Below are 12,390 nucleotides of genomic sequence, written 5' to 3'. Positions count from 1 at the left end.
TAATCCCATGCAATCCACACATTAGCAGCAATTTACAGAAGCCAATTAACCTACACGCCTTTGGAATGAGGCAGGAAACAACACTCAGCAAAAACTCATGCAGGTCATGGGGAGAATGTGCAAACTTCGTACAGACAGCACCCGTAATCAGGATCGAACCTGAGTCTCTGGAGCTGTGAGGCAGCAACTCTACCGCTGCACCACTGCGCCATCTAAAGACTAGGACAAGGAGGTGGAATTTAAGAGGCACCTTAAAGGAGAGATATAGGTCAGAGACTATTAGATGGGGCGAAGGTAGGAAATCTTATGGATGAAATGTACTTATAAACAGAGAAGTCCAGGTCCCAATTCCATGCTCTCATAGAGGAGGTGTTGTTTGTGCCTTCCGAGTATTCTGCAGGAATGGGGGATTTCCAAAGAAAATAATGATTGAAAAAAATGAAAATATTGAATAAGAAACAACTTTCAAAACGGAAGTACAAACTCGTAATTGAACAATCCATCTGACCAAAAAACTGTGGAGTGAAAAATAAAATAATGAAAATAAATGGTAACATCCTTGAAGGTCTGAGCCAAAATTGCAGCCGTTATTTATATATTTAATGATGTTACTGCCCAGACTAGCTAATTAATCTATACACATCTTCCAAAGATTTTTATCAAAGGCCGCTATTTACTTTTGAGTTTGATTCCAGCATCTTTACTTTTACTTTAGAGATACAGCGTGGAAACAGGCCCTTCGGCCCACCGAGTCTGCGCCGGCCAACGTTCACCCCAGTAAACTAGCACTATCCTACACAGTAACGACAATTTCCAGAAGCCAATTAACCTACAAACCTGTGCGTCTTTAGAGTGTGGGAGAAAACCGGAACGCCCGGAGAAAACCCACGCAGGTCACGGGGAAAACGTCTTAGCTCCGTACAGACAGCACCAGTAGTCAGGATCGAACCCGGGTCTTTGGTGCTGTGAGGCAGCAACTCTACCACTGCACCACCGTTGATGGACATGATTGGAGTTTACTGAAAACCACCACAGGTACAGCATATGTGGCAAAAACGACAACAAAGTCTGATCGCTTCACCTTACCTCCAACTGAGTGGTAAAAATGTTGGGAAACTGAGGGAGTTAGTTTACTGGTTTGGTCCAATTAAGATAGTGGAGAAAAAAAAAGTATTTATGACAGAAGAAAAAAAGCTCTTTAATGGTGTTGCTGGATAATGTATATATTGCATTAATAAAGTATCAACATTCAAACCCGGGTCATTGCTGAGCTTGTTCATTCTCTGTTCACATGGGGCACTGTAATTGGCTTCATCAGGCCCTGACAAAGACGGGGATTTACTCAACACAGCCGAAGAATCTTGTTTCCTGCCGCTACATACCGGCAAACAGATGCTCCCATTCCTCCATCTAGGGACATTCAAACATAAAGAGCGACTGCCTCAATGAGGGAAGATGGGCCCGTGGTTCGTGGATGAGGAGCAGAGATAAAGGGGACAATTAGAACACAAAGTATTTGAAGAATACAAGACTTTCATTTCTGCAGATTCCCTTTGAGTTCAATCCAGCCGAGATGAAAGATCGCTACACTGTTTGATGCAAGCATCCCAATTAAAGTGAAATGGTATGAGGTTTAGCAAGTTTTCCTTTGGCCAAAATAACTGTCAGCTATTTGTCAGCAATTACAAATCACAATTGAGAAAGAGATGTGATATTTTACAATTATACAGTTTGTGGGGGAAGGGACTAGATAGCTTTATCTTTCTCTTCTCTAACAAGAAACATCTCCTGTAGGTCCCCAAATCTTGTTTTGTTAAAACAGTGTGGTTGACGTACTATTGAAACAAGGCATGAAACAGACAGCATGCCTACCAACTGATTGGGGATGATCAGCCATGATCACATTGAATGGCGGTGCTGGCTCGAAGGGCCGAATGGCCTACTCCTGCACCTATTGTCTATTGTCATCTAAAGAGCGACACAGTGGTAGAGTTGCTGCCTTAAGCGCTAGAGACCTGGGTTCGATCCCGACTGTGACCGCATAGGTTTTCTCCGAATGTTCTGATTTCGTCCCACACTCCGAAGATGTACAGGTTTGTAGGTTAATTGGCTTTGGTAGACATTTGGAAATTGCCCCTAGTGTGTAGGATAGTGTGATCGCTGGTCAGCACGGACTCAGTTGGCTGAAGGGCCTGTTTCCTTGCTGTATCTCTAAAGTCCAAAGTCATCGTTCACCCGTTTGCAATGGTTCTGTTACCCCACTTTCTCATCGTCTCTCTGCACACTAGGAGCAATTTACAGAGGCTGCTTAATTGGCAAACCCGCACGTCTTTGGGATGTGGGAGGAAACTGGAGCACGCAGAGGAAACCTATGCAGGCACAGGGGGAACATGCGAACTCCACACAGACAACACCCAAGGTCAGGATTGAACCGGGGTCCCTGGTGCAGTGAGGTAGCTGCCCAACAAGCTGCGCCACTTTGCCGCCAAAGCACAAAGAGTGAATTAGATCATTCTAAAGCTACAAAGTGGAAAAGCACAATAAAATATAAATAATGAAGTGATCTTACTTTTGTGCAGTTTAAGAATTGTGTATGACATTGCTGTAAGAATCCGGTCTCCTTCCAGCATGTAGATATCCCACAACCTCAATGTGAGAGTGAAAGGAGTCTGTGACAAGGTAAATTAAAAAACATGGTTTAAGTCTTAAACAATATTTCTATAAATCCATTTGACTTAAAAAAACATTTCCTGTACTTTCAAGAATCCACATCACTTTTCCCCTGCAACAATCCAGAAAATTAAACACGATTCTATTTACTAAGTAAATAAATACGAGTGAAGGAACTTCTGAAGAAATATCCATAATAACTGAGAAGGAATAATAAACAACGCAGCTCCTGCGACTCCTGACCACATTTCTCCACCACACAAGTATTAACTCATCCAGCGCAGGCAGCATGGAGATGCAGCAGAGTTGCTGCCTCACAGCGCCAGAGACCCAGGTTCAATCCTGACTGCGGGTGCTGTCTGTACGGAGTTTGTGCATTTTTCCCGTGACCTGTGCGGATTTTCTCCTGGATCTCCAGTTTCCTCCCACACTCCAAAAACTTCGTAAACATTTAAACATTGTAAATTGTCCCTAGTCTGTGTGTACGATAATGTTAATGTGCGACTATCGCTGATCAGCGTGGACTTGGCGGACTGAAGGGCCTGTTTCCACGCTATATCTCTAAACTAAACAGTAAGACATTGGGAAACTGCATGGTAGGAAGACCATTTGCTCATTCACACCAACAAAAGGCATGCAGTCTTCCTGGATGCAAAGGCTATTTTCCATTCAGTATAATGATCCCACTAGAACAGATACTGTCCAGGTGCCATCAGAGAAAGCAGGACAGCAGCATATATTCACTTGTAGCACAATTATTAACTGGCGATGAAAGGTTAAAGACAAGTACTAAAGAAAATTTATGGATGTATTACATTATGAAATTCACCCTTCCTGCAACTTTATTTTTATGATAAAATACTGCTGTATTGGGAATTTTTCATTTCTGCTATCCTTTGGGACAGAATTTTTCATAACAATAAGCTTGAGAAAAGCTTCATTGATTTTTTGTTCCAGTACAAAGACTCTCTGATCCTGCTTTACTGCCTTACTTCGAAGTTATCTGATGGGAATAAAATTCAGCAGTTTTTCATAGAAACATAGAAAATAGGTGCAGGAGTAGGCCATTCGGCCCTTCGAGCCTGCACCGCCATTATTCTTAAACTGTGACCCCTGGTTCTGGACTCCCCCGACATCGGGAACATTTTTTCCTGCTTCTAGCCTGCCCAACCCCTTAAGAATTTTATAAGTTTCTATAAGATCCCCCCTTAATCTTCTAAATTCTAGCGAGTACAAACTGAGTCTATCCAGTCTTTCTTCATATGAAAGTCCTGACATCCCAGGAATCAGTCTGGTGGACCTTCTCTGTACTCCCTCTATGGCAAGAATGTCTATCCTCAGATTAGGAGACCAAAACTGTACGCAATACTCCAGGTGTGGTCTCACCAAGACCCTGTACAACTGCAGTAGAACCTCCCTGCTCCTGTACTCAAATCCTTTTGCTATGAATGCTAACATACCATTCGCCTTCTTCACTGCCTGCTGCACCTGCATGCCTACTTTTAATGACTGGTGTACCATGACACCCAGGTCTCGTTGCATCTCCCCCTTTCCTAATCGGCCACCATTCAGATAATAATCTACTTTCCTGTTTTTGCCACCAAAGTGATAACCTCACATTTATCCACATTATACTGCATCTGCCGTGCATTTGCCCACTCACTCAGCCTATCCAAGTCACCTTGCAGCCTCCTAGCATCCTCCTCACAGCTAACACTGCCCCCCAGCTTCGTGTCATCCGCAAACTTGGAGATGTTGCATTCAATTCCCTCGTCCAAATCATTAATATATATCGTAAATAGCTGGGGTCCCAGCACTGAGCCTTGCGGTACCCCACTAGTCACTGCCTGCCATTGTGAAAAGGACCCGTTTACTCCTACTCTTTGCTTCCTGTCTGGCAGCCAGTTCTCTATCCACATCAATACTGAACCTCCAATACCGTGTGCTTTAAGTTTGTATACTAATCTCTTATGTGGGACCTTGTCGAAAGCCTTCTGAAAGTCCAGATATAACACATCCACTGGTTCTCCCTTATCCACACTACTAGTTACATCCTCGAAAAATTCTATAAGATTCGTCAGACATGATTTACCCTTCTTAAATCCATGCTGACTTTGTCCAATGATTTCACCACTTTCCAAATGTGCTGCTATCCCATCTTTAATAACTGATTCTAGCAGTTTCCCCACTACCGACGTTAGACTAACTGGTCTGTAATTCCCTGTTTTCTCTCTCCCTCCCTTTTTAAAAAGTGGTGTTACATTAGCTACCCTCCAATCCTCAGGAACTACTCCAGAATCTAAAGAGTTTTGAAAAATTATCACTAATGCATCCACTATTTCTGGGGCTATTTCCTTAAGTACTCTGGGATGCAGCCTATCTGGCCCTAGGGATTTATCGGCCTTTAATCCATTCAATTTACCTAACACCACTTCCCGGCTAACCTGGATTTCACTCAGTTCCTCCATCTCATTTGACCCCCGGTCCCCTACTATTTCCGGCAGATTATTTATGTCTTCCTTAGTGAAGACAGAACCAAAGTAGTTATTCAATTGGTCTGCCATGTCCTTGTTCCCCATGATCAATTCACCCGTTTCTGACTGCAAGGGACCTACATTTGTTTTAACTAATCTTTTTCTCTTTACATATCTATAAAAGCTTTTGCAGTCAGTTTTTATGTTTCCTGAGTTTTCTTTCATAATCTATTTTCCCTTTCCTAATTAAGCCCTTTGTCCTCCTCTGCTGGTCTCTGAATTTCTCCCAGTCCTCTGGTAGGCTGCTTTTTCTGGCTAATTTGTACGCTTCATCTTTTGTTTTGATACTATCCCTGATTTCCCTTGTTATCCACGGATGCACTACCTTCCCTGATTTATTTTTTTGCCAAACTGGGATGAACAATTGTTGTAGTTCATCCATGCCGTCTTTAAATGCCTTCCATTGCATATCCACCGTCAACCCATTAAGAATCAATCGCCAGTCTATCTTGGCCAATTCACGTCTCATACCCTCAAAGTTACCTTTCTTTAAGTTCAGGACCCTTGTTTCTGAATTAACGATGTCACTCTCCATCCTAATGAAGAACTCAACCATATTATGGTCACTCTTGCCCAAGGGGCCACGCACAACAAGACTGCTAACTAACCTTTCCTCATTACTCAATACCCAGTCTAGAATAGCCTGCTCTCTCGTTGGTTCCTCTGCATGTTGGTTTAGAAAACTATCCCGCATACATTCCAAGAAATCCTCTTCCTCAGCACCCTTGCCAATTTGATTCACCCACTCTATATGTAGATTGAAGTCACCCATTATAACTGTTTTACCTTTGTTGCACGCATTTCTAATTTCCTGTTTGATGCCATCCCCAACTCCACTACTACTGTTAGGTGGCCTGTACACAACTCCCACTAGCGTTTTCTGCCCCTTAGTGTTTCGCAGCTCTACCCATATCGATTCCACATCCTCCAAGCTAATGTCCTTCCTTTCTATTGCGTTAATCTGCTCTCTAACCAGCAACGCTACCCCACCTCCTTTCCCTTTTTGTCTATCCCTCCTGAATATTGAATATCCCTGGATGTTCAGCTCCCAGCCTTGGTCACCCTGGAGCCATGTCTCCGTGATCCCAACTATATCACAGTCATTAATAGCTATCTGCACGTTCAACTCGTCCACCTTATTATGAATGCTCCTTGCATTGATAAACAAAGCCTTCAGGCTTGTTTTTACAACACTCTTACCCCTTATACTATGATGCTGAAAAGTGGCCCTTTTAAATTTTGCCCTGGATTTGCCGGCCTGCCACTTTTACTTTTCACCTTGCTACCTATTGCTTCTACCCTCATTTTACACCCCTCTGTCTCTACGCTCACACATTTAAGAAACCCTTTCCCTTTAACTCCATCCTCCACTATCCCATTCGACACCCCACCCCCCTTATTCAGTTTAAAACCACCCGTGTAGCAGTGGCAAACCTGCCTGCCAGAATGCTGGTCCCACACCTGTTAAGATGCAATCTGTCCCTTTTGTACAGTTCCCCCTTACCCCAAAAAAGATCCCAGTGATCTAAGAATCTAAATCCCTGCCCCGTGCACCAGTTCCTCAGCCACACGTTCAGGTACCGTATCTCCCTGTTCCTGCTCTCGCCAGCACGAGGAACTGGAAGCAAACCGGAGATAACAACCCTGGAGGTCCTGCTTTTCAGCATTTTTCCGAGCTCTCTAAAGTCACGCTGCAGAATATTCATCCCCTTCTTTCCGACATCGTTTGTGCCGACATGCACTACCACTTCCGGATGTTCACCTTCGCCCTTGAGGATTTTCTGCACTCTGTCCGTTAGCATTTTTTCCGAGCTCTCTAAAGTCACGCTGCAGAATATTCATCCCCTTCTTTCCGACATCGTTTGTGCCGACATGCACTACCACTTCCGGATGTTCACCTTCGCCCTTGAGGATTTTCTGCACTCTGTCCGTGACATCCTGGATCCTGGCACCAGGAAGGCAGCACACCATCCTCGCATCCCGTCTGTTGCCGCAGAAACCCCTGTCTGTACCTCTCACAATGGAGTCTCCCACTACAATGGCGTTGCCTGCCATAGGCCTTTTTGGTTTTGGCTCAACATTTCAATGTTTTAACATCGTTAAATACTTGGAAGTGTTCCTGCCTTTAACTCATAGCTTCTTGTTGGAACAGCTGGCATTTTAACATCACATTGATTCCCATTAAACTTCAGATGAGCGCTTATTGTTTTTGAATTTACTCTAATTTCTACACACAACACTGGTGTGGTTCGCAAAATGGAACACAGGAATAAAAGTAGCATATAACTGTGATAATGTAAAACCTTAATAAACCTTCAAGACATGGATAACTCCCGTTCATATTTTAACTGCTTTATGATACTAAGTAAGGACATTAGTAGCAAGCATACAGTGCCCTCCATAATGTTTGGGACAAAGACCCATTATTTATTTGCCTCTGTACTCCACAATTTGAGATTTGTAATAGCAAAAATTCACATGTGGTTAAGGTGCAGTGTCAGATTTTAATAAAGGGTATTTTTATACATTCTGGTTTCACCATGTAGAAATTACAGCAGCGTTTATACATAGTCCCCCCCATTTCAGGGCACCGTAATGTTTGGGACACAGCAATGTCATGTAAATGAAAGTAGTTATGTTTAGTATTATGTTGCATCATTTGCATGCAATGACTGCTTGAAGTCTGCGATTCATGGACATCACCATTTGCTGGGTGTCTTCTCTGGTGATGCTCTGCCAGGCCTGTATTGCAGCCATCTTTAGCTTATGCTTGTTTTGGGGGCAACCCTTCAGTTTTCTCTTCAGCATATAAAAGGCATGCTCAATTGGGTTCAGATAGGGTAATTGACCTTCCGCCAAATTAATTCCATGTATTGCAAAATTTAAAGACAGATTTCCATCCAATGTTCAACATTTGACTTGTGTTTTCAATCTGCAGAGGAGACCGAAAAAATACTATGTACAAAATAACAGACCCTCCAGTCATCTGCTATGTTTCTCAATGTCTTTCCGCTGACTGGTTTGCACGCAACAAAAGCTTTTCATTGGACCTTGGTTCACGAGACAATAAACTAAACTGAAGTGTAGAGCAACCTTGTGAAATTCTGGATGGTATTGGTGGAAGTAAAATTATAGAGTGCTTTTTTTTGTCATATGTCCCAGAAAGAACAATGAAATTCTTACATGCAGCAGCACAACAGAATATGTAAACAGTCACCTTTGGGGACAATTTATTTAGCAGTTAATTAATCAAAGAGAATTCACTGACTTGCCTCAGCACCCGACCTTTTTTTGTAATATATTTTTTTATTAAAGGTAATCAATTACAATGCTTCAAACAACTTTATATCAAATTAATTCAATTTGCATTAAGTAAAACACTAGTAATACTTATCTACTGTTTTTTTAGAAATAATGATAGAGAAAGAATAGAGGAAGAATAAATCATTAAGAGAGTGATTAAATAATAATTTGATTATATATAGGAAAGAAAAGAGAAACGAAAAAAAAAAAAAAAAAAAAAAAAAAAAAAAAAAAAAAAACATTTTAAGTAACCACAATATGTATTATTAATAACACTACTACAAGTGATAGTATCAATAAAGACATATATGTAATTCCAATATAAAAATGAATTATTCTCACCAAATCCCGCAGGGTGCACGTCGAGCTGTGTTGCCAAGAACAGCTACTTCTCTAAATACTGTATATATGGAGACCATATCTGTTCAAAAGAATTATACTTGTCCAATAGGACAAATCTAATTCTTTCCAGATGTAACGTCTCCATCATCTCTGTTGCCCACATTTTGGTTGTGGGGGATAATGTTCCCTTCCAAAATTTCAATATGATTTTTTTTTCCAATTATTAAACAGTAATCAAAGAAATTTCTTTGATTTACTGTAAGTGATAGATGTAAATCCGGAATTCCAAATATTATTAGCTTTGGGTTAGGGTCCAATTTAACTTTGATGACTTCAGAAATAACTTTAAAGATTTCTGTCCAGTAATAATTCAATTTAGGACATGTAACGAAACTATGTATTAAATTTGCCTCTGCTTTCTTGCACTTATCACAAATAGCGGAGAGATTCGGAAAAATACTATTTAATTTAGTTTTCGAATAATGTAACCTATATAATACTTTAAATTGTATCAGTATATGTCTGGCGTTTAATGAACACCGGTGTATTCGTTGTAGACTTTCTTCCCAGTTTTCTTTTGTTATAGCCAATCCCATTTCATTTTCCCATGCTTGACGATATACTTCCGTTATTGGATTCTCCTTATCCAAAATGATGTTATATATATAGGCTATTAATTTTTCTGTATTTGGATATAAATTAAACAGTTCATCTAACAATCCTGCTTCTTTATTTTTATAATCTTGTGTATTGGATTTAATATAATCTCTAATTTGTAAATACCTAAACAAATGTTGTGGAGACAATCCATAAATATCTTGTAACTCCTGGAATAAAAGAAATTTTCCTTTTCTATACAGATGTTCTATCCTTGTAATTCCTAAATCATCCCATTGTTTAAACCCCCCATCTAATATAGCAGGCTTAAACGATGGATTATTCATAATTGGTAATCTAAATGAGAGATTATCCAAGTGTAGAGTCTTAACTATTTGTTTCCAAATACGTCTATTATTATATATTATTAGGTTGTCTTTATAATATTTTTTTTGTACTTCCGTTGGTGCAAAAATTATCGAACCTACATTGAAAGGTAGACAGTCCTCCTTTTCTATATTTAACCATGTCGGTTCATGATCCATATTTACCCACCAGAAATTCATATTCTTAATCTGAACAGCCCAAAAATAATATAAAAAGTTTGGAAGTGCTAATCCTCCATTTATCTTAGCTTTACATAGATGTTTTTTATTTATTCTGTGATTTTTATAATCCCAAATAAAGCTATTGACAATATTATCAATTTTTTTAAAAAAAGTTTTCGGAAGAAAAAAAGGAATAGCCTGAAACAAATATAACAACTGCGGTAGAAATACCATCTTTATGGCACTTATTCTACCAATCATGGATATAGGCAGTGTTTTCCAATATAAAATATTTTTTCTAAGTTTATCTAATAGTTGAGGATAGTTGGATTTTATTAATGCGTTATGAGTTTTAGTTACGTTAATCCCTAAATATTTAAGTTTGTCTGTAACTACTTTTAATGGGTATTGTTGTAATGTATTAAGATTTATTCCTGTTATTGGCATAATCTCGCTTTTATCCCAATTAATCCTATACCCAGAAAATGCACCAAACTTAGTTATAATGTTTAGCAGGTTGGGAATACTAATTTCCGGTTTTGTAATATAAATCAAAACATCATCTGCATATAAAGAAATTTTATTAATTGTTGTATCAGTATTATAGCCATATATTTCAGGTTCAGATCTAATTTTTTCCGCCAATGGTTCTATCACCAATGCGAACAATAAGGGTGATAACGGACATCCCTGTCTGCATCCCCTAGAGAGTTTGAATTTGGCTGATAAAATTTGGTTAGTCAAAATTCTTGCCATAGGATTCGAGTATAAAATTCTTACCCATTTACAAAATCTATCCCCCAATTGAAACTTTTCCATTATATTAAATAAATACATCCATTCCACCTGATCAAACGCTTTTTCTGCATCTAGTGATATAACCGCTAGTTCCGTATCTCGTATTCTTTTTGAATATATAATATTAAACAAACGTCTGAGATTATGGGATGAGTAACGTTTTGGGATAAAACCTGTTTGATCATAATGTATTAATTTAGAGATCACTAAACTTAATCTCCTAGATAAGACCTTAGTTAATATTTTTTGGTCTGTATTTAAAAGGGCAATCGCTCTATATGATCCAGGATCTTCCAAATCCTTATCTACTTTAGGGATGAGTGTAATTGTGGATTCATTTAAAGATTCTGGTAATTTTCCTTGGTCATATGCATATCTATACATTATTTGTAATCTTGGGGAAATCAGATCTTGAAATTTTTTATAAAATTCTGCACTCAGGCCATCTGGGCCCGCTGCTTTTCCGTTCTTAAGCGAACTAATTGATTCTATAATATCTTTTACTGTTATTTCAGCATTTAACAATTCTCTACCTTCCTGATCTAAGCTATTGATTTGACATTCTTGTAAAAATATTTCCATACTATCTGTTTGTCCTGTTAGTTTTGACGAATAAAGATTTTTATAATATTGTAAAAATCTATCATTAATATCTTTTGGAGTAATTAATATATTTCCATACTCAGATCTAATTCCGTGTATCATCTTCTCATCTTCTAATTTTCTAAGCTGTCGTGCTAGTAATTTTTGTGGCTTATCTCCAAATTCAAAATACACTTGCTTAGTTTGTTGAAAAAGTTTAATCACTTGATTAGAATATATTTTATTTAATCTATATTTTACTGATGCAATTTTATTACTTAACTCTTTGGAAGGCTGTTTTATATTTTCATTATCTAGACGTTTTATCTCATTTTCTAAATTTTGTTCTATTTTTCGATTTTCTTTATTGAGATGTGCTTGTGCGGATATTATTGCGCCACGCATGAATGCCTTAAATGTGTCCCAAAATAGTGATGGAGAAGTTTCAGGATTATCATTAGTTTCAAAAAATAATTTAATCTGATCCATCACATATTTACAACAGTCATTGTCCTTTAATATCTGAGGGTTAAATCTCCAGGTAGTAGTTTTATTAGATATATCTTTTAATTTTATCTTAAATGTTAATGGCGCATGATCTGAGATGATAATATTATGATATTTTGCATCATACGTAAAGGGAAGTAATTTAGAATCTATTAAAAAATAATCTATCCTCGAATAGGTTCCATGTACGGGCGAGAAAAAAGAATATTCTCGTCCGGATGGGTTATCTAACCTCCAGATGTCTTTAATATTAGATGTATTGATAAAAGCATTTATGAATTTACTTGATTTCGAGGCAGCTTTCCTTTTTGCGGATGATCTATCTAGATAATTATCTAAAGTACAATTTAAATCACCTCCAATTATTAAATTGTGTTGAGTGGATATAGGAATATTATTAAATATTTTCTTAAAAAATAATGGATTATCAAAATTAGGGGCATATATATTCATTAAAATTACCTTTTTTGAATATAATTCCCCTGTAATTATTACATATCTGCCTTCTT

At 38.6% G+C, this 12,390-nt stretch overlaps 1 protein-coding gene across 4 annotated transcripts in view; it reads right to left on the bottom strand.

Moving 5' to 3' along the window:
* The window catches only part of usp6nl (USP6 N-terminal like), a 140,746-nt gene that overhangs the window by 18,422 nt on the left and 109,934 nt on the right, over positions 1–12,390 (bottom strand). For all 4 annotated transcript variants that reach the window (XM_033040135.1, XM_033040134.1, XM_033040133.1 and 1 more), the window contains exon 14: positions 2,570–2,669. In XM_033040135.1, coding sequence (XP_032896026.1) covers positions 2,570–2,669 — 100 coding nt within the window. The remainder of the gene's footprint in view (positions 1–2,569; positions 2,670–12,390) is intronic.

This window comes from Amblyraja radiata, chromosome 21 (genome assembly GCF_010909765.2).
Source record: "Amblyraja radiata isolate CabotCenter1 chromosome 21, sAmbRad1.1.pri, whole genome shotgun sequence".
NCBI classification, from domain to species: Eukaryota; Metazoa; Chordata; class Chondrichthyes; order Rajiformes; family Rajidae; genus Amblyraja; species Amblyraja radiata.
The sequence above is the reverse complement of the archived record's forward strand: the minus strand, read 5'-3'. Positions and strand labels throughout refer to the sequence as shown.